This window comes from Haliotis rubra, unplaced genomic scaffold (assembly GCF_003918875.1).
Source record: "Haliotis rubra isolate DU_JTF1 unplaced genomic scaffold, ASM391887v1 Scf736, whole genome shotgun sequence".
Classification (NCBI taxonomy): domain Eukaryota; kingdom Metazoa; phylum Mollusca; class Gastropoda; order Lepetellida; family Haliotidae; genus Haliotis; species Haliotis rubra.
Window position 1 is genome coordinate 81,269 of NW_025767453.1, and position 18,769 is coordinate 100,037.

General features: G+C 40.4%; 1 protein-coding gene across 1 annotated transcript in view; it reads right to left on the reverse strand.

Moving 5' to 3' along the window:
* LOC124259772 (ubiquitin carboxyl-terminal hydrolase MINDY-3-like) overlaps nt 1–14,567 on the reverse strand; it is a 60,991-nt gene extending 46,424 nt beyond the window's left edge. Inside the window, exons 1-2 of the mRNA XM_046693973.1 lie at nt 14,349–14,567; nt 1,884–2,027 (exon numbers count right to left, since the gene is read on the reverse strand). Coding sequence (XP_046549929.1) covers nt 1,884–2,027; nt 14,349–14,457 — 253 coding nt within the window. The 5' untranslated portion in view covers nt 14,458–14,567. The remainder of the gene's footprint in view (nt 1–1,883; nt 2,028–14,348) is intronic.
* Nucleotides 14,568–18,769: the final 4,202 nt, after the last annotated feature.

Consider the following 18,769-nt stretch of genomic DNA (forward strand, 5'->3'; position numbering starts at 1 on the left):
GATCAGTTAATATTTATAATATTTATATATAATATTTATAACAGGTATTATTAGTGGTAACATCACTCAGATTACCCAACAAAGGTTCCCATTTGGCATTTCTCGTGTCTGGAGTAAATACTCAACATTATAAAGGAAGGTCTGAAGTGGCAAATGTATTACATGTTATGTAATATGCGCATGGAAGTGCAGCAAGAGGAATTATCAGCTGAGTTACAAAACAAACATCAATCAAACGATTAACCGATAACACGCTCATTGATTAATTGCTTTTATCCTTCACAGAGGATTTGTCAAAAGGTAGTGTTTATGTAAAACAAAATAAAATTAAAACCGACTAGAGTTATAGCAACAATGTCAGGCTAATACCTTGTTCGAGGAATGTATCCATCATTATACCACTAGGGTATGTTATGTCCATTGTTCTGGCAGGTTGGTTTTCTGTGTAGCAACCTTCTATCTGCACGTGTAGAGGTTGATATTTGGATAACAACCTTGGCGGTGCAGGAAACGCACGTGCAACAAGCAATGTACGAGTCCATTCGGCGCCCACGTGGTATAAGTAGGTTAGCACCCCCCCTCTGCGGGTGATATGGATTCAACGTTCGAGCCGTCAGGAGGGTGCTAACGTATACATATCCACATAAAGGAACGATATGCCATTCATCTGCAACTGACAAAGAATCCTGCTCCATGTCATGTGTCTTTTAACAGTATAATATGCGAAAAAGTGATATATTGTTTCAGGTTTTTCACATTAGTGTATGATCTCATTGGTCACCCAAGATAGCACACCTGGCAACTAATTGCATGATGTCCGCCATTCTTTAGAAAAGTAATTTAGTTAGCCAATAATGAGCAATGAATCAATGTATTAGCGGTTAATCCTTTCAAGGAAGGACGTTGTTTTTACACGAACACTTTACGACAGGCTGTATTCAGTATAGATTAGTAAATCTACATTATTCATTTGTTGTAGCATACAGAATCATTTTTTTTCGCCGTGAAGTGTAATGAGACAGACAACATCGCAGATCGCAATTTTGGCGAGAGTGTGAAATAATATATAATCGACATTGGCAGACTATAAAATGTCTAGATATTACAGTCAAGTTATAAATTCACTATAAGTATAAGCAGATCGTGTGCATTTTATTAAGTTTCATAATGCATAAAAATATGATAATAAACTAATTAGGATTATAAGACAAAATATAAAAGTGTACATTGACTTCGTTATTTTTCAGTCCTAACATTTTTTTACTGCTGGCAGCTGGTTAAACTTCAAAATGTTTTCATTTGTTATCAAAATTATGAACATGACTAATATCGAGTGAAAAAGATTTCTCTCTTTGTTGATCAATCTATACTTATACTATCAATTGAGCATGCGGGTGGCGCAGCAGAGGTCACGAACCAATCAAGAATTCTGGGATATCACCCGGGAGAAAAACAATAACAAAAGCAACAACCAGTCCACAGAAATTGCTCTGGATCACTGCCCCTTTAAGGTGTTTCTGATCTCAGCTGGAGAAGTGAAACTCAATCCACCTTCTGAGTTGCTTCCCCTTGATTCTCCCCTGTGCAGGAGTTCGCGTTACACCTCCTAAACACAACTTAAGGGTCTTTTTTTAACTTTCCCCACAAGACTGGGGATGCAAGCTTGTGGCACACATCAAAACCAACTTCCAATATTTACTTGACCCTCATGTAATTACAGTTGAATCGATGAAGCCAGTTTAAGAATTAGTGGGAAATGTTTATTGACGTTGACACAAGAAGTGTCCTTGTGTTCTCATTAAAACTATTCTAAACAATACTGTAATGCACAGAAGGTAACAACAAACACAATTATCTACATGAAACCTGTGAAATCTTGTTACCTGTTACATCTGTAATGCTGGGTTTGGCAGTGGGTGAGAACAGAATTCTCTTGAGGAGGTAAGCTTGCACTGGCGCAATGACAGCACAGGGTCCCCCTTCATACTGTATCAGGGCAGTGGCTTCATCATCACTGAATACCAAACCTGCAACATGAATACACATGTATCAACACGATCAAGCCTATCTACATGATCTACCACTTACTCCATATCAACATGATCACAGCACAGGCCCTCGATCACATCCCTGATTTGTGCGAACCTATAGTCATCCATTTGTGACTAGATCGTTCAGTTGAGGGTCAAAATCGAGTTTCAATCGACTTGCAGAAATAATAATAAAGAATTGGTAGGTGTCATGAGTGGTGATCAATAGGCCAATCATCCATGATTATGTTTACATTAAGCTTTAATCGATTGCATGTGATGCTAGCGTAGCAATCGGAAAAAAACAGACAGGTGAGGTAGGCCGAAGTGTCCGGCCTTGTCATGATTTAGTGTACTGGGAAGCATTTCAAGTCAGGGGGGTCATCTCAATTTTTTTACATTGTTTTTAAAATCTTTAATCCTCGCAAAGAAATGAGCACCTGTGGACCACCGTGGCAAGCTAACATTGACAAATGTTTCTTAAATTGCTTAAACAGATTAAAAGATATTTTAGCAATTTTATGATTATACTTTTTTTTCTTCCTTCTCTGGTTTAATCAGGTACTTTGAGATTATGAATCACAAGATAAATGTAATTTTTTGATTAAAATTGATATTTTATACTTATCCTGACTCATGCTTAATTGCTTGTCTCCTTTTTGCGAATGATAGTGGAACACTTGAATCCCCTTTTGAAGCTCCCTTCAAAAAAGCGGACGTAAAATCACTCACCCAGTGTTATCTCCCTTTAGATGTTTTGGCGAGAAAATCTGTCACATGACCCAACATGCTCTTCACTCTCTCCGAAATATACGCCCGACAACTGGATTACAGGGAATCCAGAGTGCCATGAGGGGAGGTTGGGAGGTCTTACCTCATGAGTCAGGATAAGTATAAAATATCAATTTTAATAAAAAAATAACATATTTTTCCTTATCCTGGCTCATGCTTAATTGCTTGTAGAATCCAACGGAACCGGTGGTGGGTCAAGCCACTCTGGATTCATTGCTGATTTACGTCCTGCATACCCCCCTGAGGGAACTTCTTATAGTACTATGCTGATCCTTCCTTCCAGCTTCCTCTGATGAGTTTGGGGGGACCACAACTTGTCAGATTTCTCTGGAACCACTTCTCCTGACATTAAGTGTGGATTTATACGACTCCACATCTTGATGCCCGCATCAAGTGGAGAAGCAACCCTTCTTCATATACGAGTAAGTCCTTACAAGTATAGGGTCTGTCACTCATGCTGGCCTATCCTAGACGTGCGCATGGACTCTAAGCTCTAGCTCTTCCGAACGTTGGCTTTTACAAGTCACGTGATAAAAGGGTGAGATTCATCTCAGCGCCTTTGAGGAACTGTCAATTGTTGTGCTACAACAAGAGGCCCAAACTGGTGAATGCCGGAGATGTCGTCGGTAGCAATGTCTCTGAGGTAGTGGTTGGCAAACACCGTCTCTGACTTCCAATAGCAGCCCTCCATTATTGTCGAGATGGAGCAGTTTCCATGTAGAGCGAGTGTCAATGCCAGCGCTCTGACTTCATGAGGATTGGAGGCTCGTGGAGGTTCAAGTCCTGCTGCTTTGTAGGCCCTTACGATGACGGCTCTCATCCATATCGATATCGTCGTACGTGAGATCTCTGTAGGCGTCTCCGTAGATAGAGGGATGAAAAGGCGCTTGAATTTTCGTCTCCTCGTCTTAGACCTTTGTAGGTAGACTTTCAATGCTCTGACTGGGAATAAGGATAGATCCTGAGTATCCTGTGGCCCAAGGACTGCCGAGAGTGCTGGGATGTGGAATTGTCTGTCTGGTTGACCGGGCAGTTGGTTCTTTGCTATGAAGTTCCATCTCAATCCCAGATGTATGATGTTGCGATGTGCATCAAACGACATCCAAGCTGCTGTTGCCAAGGCGACCAGGAACAGAGTTTTAAGTGTTAGAAACTCATAGGATGTCCTTGCTAGTGGTTCGTAAGCGTCACTGGTGAGATGCTGCAAGACTACCTTGAGATCCCAAGCAGGCGCTGTAAATTTCTTTTTTTGGTCTTCAAACTTAAAGGAGCGTAGTAGAGCCAGTATCTCTGGTACTTTGGTCAGCTTAACACCCGTCTTCATGGTGATAACCGTGCTGAGGGCCGCTAGGTATGTAGAGAGAGTTGAACCTTTTAACCGCCTCCTTTGTCTTAGATGACAAAGGTATTCCGCCACTTGAGGATGTGTTGCTTTCATCGCCGTGAAGCCCTTCCTCAATGCATATTTCTCAAAACTCTGCCACTTGTCGTCGTACAAGCCGCGGGTTGATCTACATAGAGCTAGTGTGACTGTGTTCGCTGCTCTGGCGGAATATCCTCTCTTCTTAAAGCAGGTTTTGATACGTTCCATGCGTGTAGTTGGAATACTGTTGGATTTCCGTGTATTTACTTGGTGTGCGGATGAATTAGTAGGTTCGGCCACTCTGGGAGTTGCAATGTTTTGACTTCCGAGTTCTTGCATGAGGATGGGAAACCACACCTTCGCTGGCCAGTAGGGTGCGACCAAAATCAGTTGCAGCTTCTTCATCTGCTTGATTTTCTGCAATACCTGCGGTATTAGAGCTGGAGGTGGAAAGGCGTAAGTGTTTAGTCCTTCCCAGGAGATGCTTAAAACAACTATTGCCAATGCTTGTGGATCCGGAACCGGAGAGACGAATGTTGGTAGTTGTTTGTTGAACCTTGTAGCAAACAGGTCTATCAGCGGAGATCCTATCCTCTGTATGATGCATCTGAATGCTTCTGGATGTAACATCCATTCTGTCGGGGATGGTTGTGTTGGACGAGATAGGGCGTCTGCTATCATATTTTTGGCTCCGGGAATGTGACATGCTTTTAAGTTGACGTTCAGGTTGTCTATTATGCTGAACAGATGAAAGCTAAGGTCTAGAAGATTCCTTGACCTTGTTGATCCTTGTTTGTTGATGTAGAACGCCACTGTGGAGCTGTCCGTATGGATCATCAGTTGTGCGTTCCTTAGTATGCTAGACCGTGTAGTTAGGCGTTTATTACTGCTTTCATCTCGAGCATGTTGATGTGCAGATTTTGCTCCTGACTCGACCAATTCCCTGTTGCCACTTCGTTGTCCAGGTGGGCTCCTCATCCTTGAAGTGATGCATCTACGTAGAGATGAGTGTTGTACTCCGGCTCTGATAAGTAGGTTCCTCCGCAAACATTCGACTTCCGAGTCCACCATTGAAGATATGGTTTCAGTCCATCCGGTAGTCCGAAGGAGTCCGGACTGTCTAAATGAGCGTTCACGAACACTTGTAGTTGGCGCAGTTGTAGCTTTCCTCTGCGTGTCATGTCTTGTGCTGACGTGAGAAGACAAAGTAGGCTCTGCCAACTTCGTAGTGGTAATGGAGAGAGTAGTGCTTGAAATATCACTTGTTGTATCTTGACCCAACACTCCTCTGGGACGACTATACGATTTGCCGATGTGATGAGCCATATTCCTAGGTATTGCAGATCCTGTGTGGGTTGTAGTTCCGACTTGAGCAGATTTACTAGCCATCCTAGTTGAGTGAGTAGCCTGATTGTGAAGTCTAGCTGCAGTCTGAGTTGACTGGGATCTTGATGAGCTTGAATCCCGTCGTCCAGGTAAAACGCACTGCGTAGACCTCGACGATGTAGATATGTGATGATTGGCTTTGTCACTCGAGTAAACAACCAGGGGACCGACGATATTCCAAATGGTAGCACCTTCCATTGGAAGTGACGTCCGTTGAAGAGGAATCGTAGATATTTCCTTGAGTCCAGATGTATCAGGATGTCAAGATACGCATCCTGTAGAGCTATGCTGGCGAGATAGTCTAATGGATGTATGAGTTGTCGCAGTTGAGGAAGATGTATCATTCTGAACTTTGCGGGACTGCGTAGATAATCTTGGTTGAATTTCCTCATGTTGTAGATAAGTCGGAACTTTTCCCTGGAATTTTTCTTTGGTACTAAGAAGATTGGGGAGTAAAAACCGGGCCTGACGAGCTCCTGTTTTATTTCTTCGATCGCCTCCTTCTCGAGTAGAGTTATGATGGCGTCGAGTATGTTCTCCATCTGGTCGACAACATAGTTGTGGGCCGATGAGTGTGTGCGACGTCTGACGGATAACACTGGCTAGTGTATCGATGGACTTGATCATCATTACCTCCCTTGACTCTTTTGTTACTTCCTTGGCCACGTCCTCAATTTCCCCTGCGAAGATAGATGATGCTAACCACGGAGCTCTGTATAGTGACTTGGTGAAGCGCTCACTCCAACTACAGGAAGACAGCAATCCTTCTCTTCTCAAGAGCGTCAGGCCCACTGATGTGGATGCCAGATGTTCGGACATAAACTGATGATCTTTCTTTTGGGTCAGCAATGCTGAGTAGATCATTCTATCTTCTTCAGAGGTCGAGTTCCTGAACTTTGCGATGAGGGTTTCATTGATGGCTCTTGACCTGGCTAGACCAAAGAAGGTACGTCTGGTAGTTGTGTCTAGTTGTGCCAACTTTTTATCCTCTACTTTATAAGTCCTAGATCGGGAGTTGTTGATGATCTTGTAGTTCTCATCTATCTTTGGGGCCTTCATGAAGGGTTCCATGTAGTGAAGTGAGAACTTCCTTGCGTTGAATGGCGGGACGCTTTGACTCAGGAACTTCGTTGCCTTCCTGAAGGCTGTGCTGAGGTTCTCCGGTACATCCGAGACAGGATCGATGGGTGGAAGGGTAAATGTATCAAAGTCCTCGTTTGACATCATATACGTAAATGCTTCATTATCCTCTTTAGAAGGTGATGCAAGTTCCAATCCATTTGCCATCCAAGATTTGATCTCTGTATCGGAGAATATGATTCCGCCGTCATCTTCAGATCTAGAGGCTTCTTGTTCTGGAGATCGTTGCCGTTGTGCCTCCTTCCTGCACGGAGATTTGCCTGGAGACTTGCGTTGAGACCTTCGTGGAGACCTGCGCGCAGGCGACTGGTTCGGATAAGGATCCTCCCTGGTGTCTTGAGACGTATCTCTGTGCCTTCGTGAAGGTGTAGATTCTCTTCTATGGTATGTAGGGTGCCTGCGCGCAGGCTCCTGATGGCTGTCCATATCTGAGGAGGATGATCTGCGATGCTCCGGTGAACATCTGGTTCTGCTCCTGCACGAAGGCTCCTCTGGAATATCTATTGCAGATTCATCGTTGTCCAGGCTGGCAGGTTCTCGTGAAGTTTACTTCGTCTGAAGAGATGATCTCTGCAGTGAAGGACCTCGTCTTGTGGCGCTGCCCCATGGGAAGACTTCGCCGGAGTCTTATCTACAGACGACTTCTTCTTCTGAGAAGACGATGCCCTAGTCTTCTGAGACTGTGACGAGGTTATAGTTGATGTTGACGACCTCTTCCTGGAGCCGGAGCTACCATCAGCCACAGCAACATGCTCCGTAGTAGCCACCGGTAAATCACTGGAATGGTGAATGTCAGCAGACAGCAATAAACGGTTATCAGCGCAATGACTTGGTTTAGACATGACTTGTAAAAGCCGTCTAGACCTGTCCTTGGCACGTCTAAGAATGGAATATAAATAATAATTAAATTCAATTTCAAATAAATGCTGACAAAGTTGACAGCGAAAGCTGGAAGAACATGTAGAAGTACAATTAGGACATAATAAATGCGGATCAGCAACCGACAACCGGTACCTGCAACGAATGCAAGTTTTCATCAATTGTATTAACAAGATGAAAAATCATGTCAACAACGTGAAAAAACAGATAATTTAGACAAAAATTTCAAACCATATTGCTGGTATATCATCCTAAATGCCATATACAGCTAATTTAGTAGTAAAGGCCTAAATATAAAAGGATATAACGCCGTATAGGGGACCCAGGCGCTCTCACAACCGTCCTCTAGGGCGAAGAAGGAGAGAGTGAAGAGCATGTTGGGTCATGTGATGGATTTTCCCGCCCAAACATCTAAAGGGAGATAACCCTGGGTGAGTGATTTTACGTCCGCTTTTTTTAAGGGAGCTTCAAAAGGGGATTCAAGTGTTCCACTATCATTCGCAAGAAGAAGGAGACAAGCAATTAAGCATGAATCAGGATAAGGAAAAATAATCATCCAACCCTTTTGGGTACACAACTTTGGGGCAACAATGGCTAAAATTATTTTCTATTGATGTCTGCCTGTAAAACAGTTTAAAGCTCAGACATTAATTAAATTCTACTATGATATAATTGAGCTTGCGCAAGTCAACATAATGTAGGCAAATGCATTTTTCACTTCACACACTTTAGCTTTGAGCTTTTTCGAAGGGTGCAAGAGGACACAGACAGATAATTTAAGTGTGCCTTTGTGAAAATAAGCGAGCCGATACCTTTTGATGATCCAAGTAGATTTAAAACATCACAACAATTATGTTTTTGCAATTTATTGCTATCAGTAAACAACATGTGAACATGTAAACCTGAAGGATGGATTTCCCGAACACTGTCATTTTGTGCAAGAATAGTTCCGTTTCATTTGTCCAGGACTAGATTATCATACAAAATAGGATTTCCTGTCATGCGCACTGGCATCAAATATGGCCCATCCCATGTTCAGCTGTGAGATAAAGTGCCACCAATAACAGTATGATGGGGTTCAAAAATAGGTTTTGAACAAATTCAGTTGATCAAATTTATCGTGTTTTCCATTAAATGAATCATGATGTGAATATTTTCATGATTTTAGTTACCCATGCCTGTCTTAAGAGGCGACTAACGGGATCGGGTGGTCAGGTTCGGTGACTTGGTTGACACATGTCATCGGTTCCCAATTGCGCAGATCGATGCTCATGTTGTTGATCACTGGATTGTCTGGTCCAGACTCGATTATTTACAAACTGCCGCCATATAGCTGGAATATTGCTGAGTGCGGCTTAAAACTAAACTCACTCAGTCACTTATAATTTTAGTTGGGCCGCCAGGGCACAATGATTGAATGAAACTATTTCATCCATGCCATTTCAATATTTATCAAGCCACAGCATGTAACTTGAGCACTATTCCAATCCCTGTACATGTTTATCTCATCAATGGGCGGTGACTGAATGACCTGACATATTGATGACAAAGCAGATATTTTTCCAGCATCAACCAGTTTAGGACAAAAGACAAGGCAAAATTATTAATATATATAAAGTATCTTATCATTAATATATATAAAGTATCTTATCATGATGTTGACAAGGCAAAATTATTAATATATATAAAGTATCTTATCATTAAATAAAGTATCTTATCATGATGTTGAAAACTTCAGCACTAATTAGGTAGGCTGAAATAAACATATCATACACTGTTTTGGTTAACATATCATACAATGTTTTGGTTAACATATCATACACTGTTTTGGTTAACATATCATACACTGTTTTGGTTAACATATCATACACTGTTTTGGTTTAAGGTCACATGCAACCAAAATATCAAACATAATTAAAACACAATTATCACTTATTCATAACATATAATATACATTGCTGATTATGAAATAACATATAAACAAAATTATAAGCGTACAATTGCAAATCAAAAGTGCAAAATTGTGTACTTGGGTTTACTTCCCTAGAAACAAAGCAGCCGGGATACCTAACCCAGTCAGAGCGGGTGGGTGTGCACTCAAGTGTAACGGCTGGTTCATTTGCAGATGCCTTCACGGCTAATTGTGTGTATATATATAGAGAGATGTTGGGTTTTGTAAATACATGCTCATTTTTTGTGTATAACATTTTGCAATCAACAGACATCATAACATATTATGTGTTCAAGTATCACACCTGCCTGTCTGTGTAATTACATAATGTTACAGAGAACGAACTCGGGCCATAAATCGATGCGTTTTGTTTATGGTGTATAGCCTGATAGGTGTTAAGTTCAAATTGCATGTGGTCAGTGATCGAAGTTGTGTATTGAATATTGTCATTAGCAGACAGGCAGGCAGACACAAAGGTGTCAATAAAACAGACATTGAGTTTTGTCTGTGACAACGACATATCTATATCACAGTTAGAAATTCTGTCAACGCTAAATAATGACATTGCTTTAAGTATCGAACTGAGAAAGTGGCTCAGTAAGAAGAACGTGTGGTGAAATAGACAAATGAAATTATATAAACAGTTAAATCGGTAATCTACTGTCATAACATATAAAAAGCTCGCGCCTGTGAAATATCAACAAAACATTAGAAAAATAGCTCACACCAAAGCCTTCGCCGAGTATTCACCAGACAACCCGCTTACAAGCTGCACGAACCTATTTCACTGCGCATGTGCTATGAGCGCAGCCCAGCCCAGCCCAGTGAAGCTGTTGAAACCACTTTTCCCCCCAAGCGCTTGGGGAAAATTAGTGAATCGTTTGAACTCTGACTTCGCACGGTTTTTTACATCGCTTTATTTTTCAACTTTATAAGTTGAAGTTGCATTTTTGATGACTTGTTTCGGTAAGTCCATACCGAAAGGTATCAGAATCTGCAAAGTTGTGTTTTACGTTGTATGTGAGCACCCCATTTCTTGGTTTGCAGTTGCTTCAGTCAGCTAACATCACTGGTGGAAATATTACATTTAACTTTTTTGACGAAAAAAAATGTCTTAGCTCGAGTCACAAATATACAGTGATATGTCAACGTTCTCCAACTAAGTCTAGGTCCACAGTCCCACAATGCATCTGTGGAATGTCGCGTGACTAGTCAGCTTCATCTGGATATACTGATCTAAAGTTATATTGGAAGTAGAAATGAGAAATTCATATTGCCCCATAAGTTTATGATAATCTCAAATTTATTGAAAATAATGTATAGAAGATATTTAACCAGTCCTTAAACCATCTTTAAACTGTTTATCATTTGTTTTCTTGGTAACATGCATCATAACGCAAGAGGGCAGACATGTCAATAGAACCGCATGTCAGTTAGCACTGAACGAGGATTGTTAACTTAGGTCACCAACACTATCACTTTTCTGTTTGTTTTTTTGCCTTAGATTAATCATCAGTTAGTATCAAATTTGTATTTCTTTACTGTATTTCATTAGTATTACCAGTTGCAAATTCATTATACAAATATGTTGCTTGTTAATAGAAACAATTAATTTCAAACTGCACAAGAATGACAGAGTCCAGGTGGGAGGAATGATGAGTGTCATGTAAGGGAGGTAACTCTAATGCTGGGCTATTCTGGAAGTGTCTGTAACCAAATGGTGCAAGCTGATGAGCTTTCGGATGTTTTAGATAAATGGAATTCTGTATATGGGTTGTCTTGGATTAGGACAGCTAGCATCATAAGTTGCAGGACTTTTTTTTCAACATATCCCAATGTGGATTCCTGGTTAGAATGTACATCCACAGATAGGTTGCTAAAAGATGCAGCTAAATAGGTTGTCTTTATTAGTTACTAGGTTGTTTGCATGTAATCCTACCTACCCTGATGGTGTAGGACATTGATCGATTGTTTATTTACCTGGCACAGACTCATTTATTGATAGACAGCTGCCAAAAAGTTTAACTTTTTGGTACACTTGCATTATACCAGTTACCTTTTGGCCATATTTGTCTGATGCCTCTGAAATGGCAACACACAACAATGTGGCTAAATGAAAATATTTGGACAAATAATATAAGCAAAAAAATTTGGACTGCATTAGTATCAACTGTATGGTTTAATATGTTTTCAATTTCAAAATTGAATACCAAAGGAATTCATGACCACTAAAAAGCACACATCAATACCAATAAGTTACCTGAAAATTGAAGTTCCATGATTGGTTTCACATCAATTACATACATCGGTGCCACATGTACTGAGGATTGATGCTTCTCCTTGACTTTAATAACTGGAAATGTCATTTACCCTAATAATTTAGAGCGACAGGTAAACATTGCTGGTTGAACATCTCATGCAGGTATCCAGTATCAAAGGTAGACTGCTATTTAACCACATCTTTGCAGAGCCAATTGTAAAACACCAATAAGTAAACTATGATAATGTTTTCTTATCACTGATAAGATAATGTTTAATATAGGATCTAATGATAATTCATGGATTAGAATATGTTCAACTATGTACAGCATGTGCCTTTCTTGACAGACGGTGTGCGGACAAAAACCCCTGTGGACAAAACCCCCCTGGAACAAAAACCCTAGGACAACAGCCCCCTAGGACAAAAACCCTCACCATGTAGGACAAAAAAAAAATAAAGCTCCAAATGAATAATGAAGACTGTTTATCAGTCAAATATTTATTCAGCCGACATCACATATTATGAGCACTAGCACAAACTGGGTCCATCCCAATCTGAGCACTAATTTGCATCTCAACACAACCTGATGTTATGTCCGACACTGATCAGAAAGTCTTCAATGGAGATCTTAGCATCTCTTCGATCGGAACATAGGTTCAACAAACTTGAAGCCTTGTGGTCTCTTGATTTGATGGTTCTCTTGGCTGGACGTACTCCTCGGGCTAACTGGTGGAGGAGAGTTGACACCAATAAAAACATGTTACTTAAAGGTCACATGCAACCAAAAAATCAAACATAATTAAAACACAATTATCACTTATTCATGACATATAATATACATTGCTGGTAACGAAAAAATATATAAACAAAATTATAAGCGTACAATCGCAAATCGAAAGTGCAAAATTGTGTACTTCGGTTTACTTCCCAAGAACCAAAGCAGCCGGGATACCTAACCCAGTCAGAGCGGGTGGGTGTGCACTCAAGTGTAACGGCTGGTTCATTTGCAGATGCCTTCACGGCTAATTGTGTGTATATATATATAGAGATGTTGGGTTTTGTAAATACATGCTCATTTTTTGTGTATAACATTTTGCAATCAACAGACATCATAACATATTATGTGTTCAAGTATCACACCTGCCTGTCTGTGTAATTACATAATGTGACAGAGAACGAACTCGGCCATAAATCAATGCATTTTGTTTATGGTGTATAGCCTCATTGGTGTTAAGTTCAAATTGCATGTGGTCAGTGATAGCAGCTGTGTATTGAATATTGTCATTAGCAGACAGGCAGGCAGACACACAGGTGTCAATAAAACAAGACATTGAGTTTTGTCTGTGACAATGACATATCTATATCACAGTTAGAAATTCTGTCAACGCTAAATAATGACATTGCTTTTAAGTATCGAACTGAGAAAGTGTCTCGGTAAGAAGGTCGTGTGGTGAAATAGACAAATGAAATTATATAAACAGTTAACTTACTGTCATAACATATAAAAAGCTCGAGCCTGTGAGATATCAACAAAACATTAGAAAAATACCTCACACCAAAGCCTTCACCGAGTATTCACCCGACAACCCGCTTCCAAGCTGCGCGAACCTATTTACTTGCGCACGTGCTATGAGCGCAGCCCAGCTGTTGAAACCAGTTTTCCCCCGAAAAGTCTGGGGAAAATTAGTGAAACGTTTGAACTCCGATTTCGCGCTTTTTTTTTCATCGCGTTATTTTTCAACTTTATAAGTTGAATTTGCATTTTTGACGATTTGTTTCGGTATGTCCATACCAAAAGGTATCAGAATCTGCAAAGTTGTGTTTTACGTTGCATGTGACCTTTAAGCCAATCACTCAGTAGTTAAAACATGTTTGGGGGTTTAGTCCTTATGGGCTTTTGTCCAAGGGTTTTTTTGTCCCAGGGGGCTTTTGTCCACAGGGTTTTTTGTCCTACAATCTGACAGACGGACAGATTTTATTCAATAAAGAGGCCTTGGGCCCATGATACATACTTATCTTTGTGATAACAAATAGAAACAAGTGAAAATATAGAAGCTGAGCAGGTATGAAAATTTGTAATACATTAGTATATAAACAACAACATGCATTATCATGATTATACATTGGAAACTGGAAAAAAAAAGTCTTGCTTTATCGATTTTGTTCCTTATTTGACTTGACAATTAAGTAAACGTTGCTAAAAACATGACTATGCATGATTTTGAAAAAGGCAATATATCGTTATTTTTTAAACAAATATTCATATATTGTTTACTGGATTTATCGCACATGTGAGAGTCTATCCTGCACGTATTTGAACCAAAATCACTATCAAACTGAATTCAGGTGATGGAGAAATAATGATTCACATATTTCAGTGTTTGCTCCTTAGCTTGAAGCTGAAGCTGGTGAAACATATCAATCTATAATCAATGAAATCAATGTGAAATTACTGTTAGTACGGATGCAATCATATACATTTTCTTTATAATAAATGAAGATAAAAGTTGATGCCAATGATGGCCAGTGTAATTCTGCATTGTTTACCCTGTGTCCACCTGGAGAAAACCTCGTCCTTTAGTCCAACTCCCCACAACAATGCTTGCAAATCGCTAACTGATTGGCAGTCGACATTTGTGTACTCTGTCGAAGCCATGTCTGTCCCGCTGTGGCGACAATTATGTCAGCATGTGCATAAAACACAAATGACAACCTCAACAACTCTTACACATTGGCGCCATGTTGTTTAAAGACGGCAGTTTCCCGGACACGTGAGATCGATCTCGAAATATTCGTGTATACCTATTAAGGTACAAATCTATGTAACATGTGATGGTTAAATGTGTGTCATATATATCAGATATGGATTTATTCACATGTGAAAATAATTTTAAAATATTACAGCGGAAACAGGCGAACAATTTCCGTGAATTTCCGTAATGTGGATAGAGTTATTCCCCCTCCACTGTCCTGAGGGGGATATATTTGGACACATGTAGAATGTGTTCCTTGGTCAATTCGTGGGGAAATTAGGGATTGGGAACTATGGTCTGTTACACGTTGAGCTTGTGTTCGATTTTGAGACATGTTTGCAGCGATTGCCTCGGATTGGTTCCGTCAGTCATGACATGCCCCATCGTAGCCGAGAGCCGCGATGCGGTCCTATACAGTCAAGACATGACCCGGCATCGCGGCCGAGAACACCACCTTCATAAACTGTATAGGACAGCATCGCGGCTCTCGGCTAGTCCCATCGCGGCTCTCGGCAAGAGCAAAGATATATGCATCTTTGGCTAGAGGTATGTTGTGTAGTAATTATTACTGTGCTAACTTAAGGTGACAGCCCACAAGGAGGTGATAGGAAACATAACTAAACTTGCGACATACCAGGCGGAATAGGTTACCAGGCTCATTCAGCCGAATTTCATACTGAACAAGCTGAGTAATTCGTGTGATATAGTACTATGCAAGAGATACGCGTTCGTGGAAATAAATTTGATTTTGTGAAGTGCCGATCGTTTGGTTTCCTAAATTTGACACATATAAGTACCCAAGCAGAGTTACGTGGTGATGCTGACATCACTATCACCGAAGCTGACAAAGGAAAAGCAGCCGTCATTATGAATACACCTGAATTCCTGACCCTGGTTGACACTACCTTAAGTGATACCTCCACGTACAAACTAGTGTCTAAGGACCCAACTGCAAAGTTAGAATCTAAACATAAGAAGAACCTGAAAACACTTCATGACAAAGGTGAGATTAATGATATCATACACAACAAACTGAATCCCAACAACTCCCAGCCACCTTACGATCGTGCCACTATCAAAATTCATAAATCGCCAGTGAAGACCAGAATCTTAGTGTGCTCCCGAGGGTCGGTATTTTACAATACTGACCAATTCCTGTCGAAACTTTTAGCACCATTAGGGAAAGAAGGTAAATCCTTCATCACTGATTCATCATCGTTTGTTAACAAACTTAAGGATTACCAAGCTTGTGGAACCATGGTCAGTTATGACGTGGTAGACTTATTCACTAACATTCCTCTAGAAGAATCCCTAGCAATCCTGCGATCCCGATTAGAGTCCTGTATAGACCATATCGACACAAAACTTTCCATCGACAGCATCATCAGCCTTGTATCCAGCTGTTTTGAAACATCCTATTTTACATGGCAAGATCAGATATATCAGCAGATTCATGGTCTACCCATGGGATCTCCACTCTCACCTCTCATAACTGAGATATTCATGACCAACTTTGAGGAAATTGCTCTGGCTACTTCACCATTCCAACCACTATGTTGGCACAGGAAAGTTGATGACACGTTCTCTATCCTAGACAACCATCAAGACCCCAATGCACTCCTAGACCACCTCAACAATCAACACCCTAGAATTAAGTTTACGATGCAAACAGAGCAGCATAACAACCTCCCTTTCTTGGACATCGCCATTGACAACTCAAACACCAGCTCATCACGTCGGTCTATCGCAAACCTACCCACACAGACCAATATATTCACTATCACTCAAACCACCATCCCCAAATCAAGAGAGCAATTGTTGCCACACTTGCGAGACGCGCGAAAAAGATTTGTAGCCCTGACCTACTGCAACAAGAAACAGACCACCTGATGACAACATTCATCACATACAATGGTTATCCAAAGAACCTTGTAGAAACCACCATAAAGAAAACACTACAAGATCAAGTTCAGCCTCCTCCGAAACCTGAACCATCTCCCATCCGCATCAACATCCCGTATGTTGGGCCCATCAGCCACCAAGTCAGCAGACTCCTAAAGAAAATGGCCAGCATTGACACCACTTTCTCGTCTGGCAAAACCCTTAAAACTTTGCTACGTGCAAATGGTAAGGGGTGCAATCACGCTATATCCAACCCTAAAGGCTGTGTGTATAAACTGAAATGTGACTGTGGTGACATCTACATTGGTGAGACAGGCAGACCAGTAGCTACACGTGTGAAAGAACACAAAACAAATCAGATCTGAAATCTGCAGTTTCCGAACACATTATGAATAATCCCGATCATGAAATTGACTGGGAAACTGAAGTCCTCGCAAAAAACATCAGTGACTGGCGGAAACGCAAGTTGATTGAAGCTATCTTCATCAAACGCACAAAACCAGCAATAAACAGGGATCAGGGTGTCTACCTCCCAAATGCATGGTACATAAAACAATAAGACAATATACCCTACCCTCGTCACTGTTCCCATGTATAAAGCATAATTTCTATGTATACACTGCTATTACTTTACATTCTATACATTTATAAATATGTCTCTGTACATTTCTAAATCAATCAACAATTTTGTATAAGTATCTGCACAGTTCTAAATTGATCCATTAATTTTGCAGTAAACGACATCTTATATATTCATAATAACATGTATTCTATTAGCCATGTCATCTGTATCTATTGACCACCACATGTATTGCGTCGTCATAGCATTGTGACGTCATAAGCATTGTGACGTCACGGCCAGAGTTAACAGTTACTGTTCAGTTTTACCTGATGATGGGGCCAGAACAAGCCCTGAAACGTTGTACTCGAGAATAAAAAGAAGATGTAACCCAGAAAAAATCTCTATGTTCATCAAATATCATCTTCTAAAATGCCAATCAAGCATCTACGTGTGAGTTAAGTTTTACGTCACACTCAGCAATATGGCGGTGGTCTGTAAATAATTGTTTCTGGACCAGACAAGCCAGTGATCAACGGCATGAGCATCGATCTACGCATTTGGGATACAACCAAGTCGGCGAGCCTGACCACCCTATCCCGTTAGTCGCCTGGGTTACTGAAGACCAATTCTTCACGGGTTCATTATTTCAAATCTACGGAGCATATCCTACTGGAAAGTTAGTTGTTAGCAGATAAATATCTTAGTATAGTGGACAATTACATATATCTTGGTATAAAGTTTCATAGAAACAGGCGGCTTATAAAAGCTATTAAGAATTTGTCAGAAAGTGCTACGAAAGCAATGTTCTCTCTATTACAAAGGGCTAGAAATGTCAATTTACCATTTGATTGTCTGCTATCAGCTTTCGACATTATGGTTGTCCCGATACTGTTGATGGTTGTGAGGTGTGGGGTCATGAAAATCTTGTTACTGTTGAAAGAGTTCACCTAAAGTTTTTAAAATTGGCGGCTGGTCTCAAAGCCTCTACTCCATTGTTCATGCTTTACGGTGAATTTTGAAGATGTCCATTGTACATAGCTATTTATAAAAGAGTCATTTCCTTCTGGCATAAACTTGCAAGCAGTATGCAATCGCGTAAACTTTTCCAGGTTCTTTATTCTTTTATGTCCATAAATATTCAAGATACTGTTAAAAATAATACATGGTTTTCGTTTATCAAGTCAGTTCTCGATAAATGTGGCCTCTCATATATTTTTGAAAACCCATCAATCTGCTCAACATCATGGCTTGCTTCAATGGTTAATACAACACTACCAGATCAATTTCACCCATCTTGGCAGTCAGAAATTAATGAAAGTTCAAAAGGCTTATACTACAGTGAGTGAGTGAGTTTAGTTTTACGCCGCACTCAGCAATATTCCAGCTATATGGCGGCTTATACTCGTACTTTTAAAGAAAAAGCCAAATTTTGAAACCTACCCCTACCTTTCTAAATTTATATTCCAATTCTTCGTTTCAGACTAAATAATCATAATATTCCGATTGAAACAGGCAGATTTCTAGCAATTCCAAGGGAAGAACGTGTTTGTCAGTTGTGTAACTCACCTGCGGTTGGTGACAAGTTTCACTACTCACTGAAGTGCGAGGCTCTTAACCAACAGCGGGTGCAGCTGACTAATAGTTATTATTATGACTGGCTATATTTGATAAAATTTAAAAGACTAATGTTAACAAAAAAGCTTAGAGAACTGAAAAACCTATCCAAATTTATAAAAGTTATCCTAAAAAGT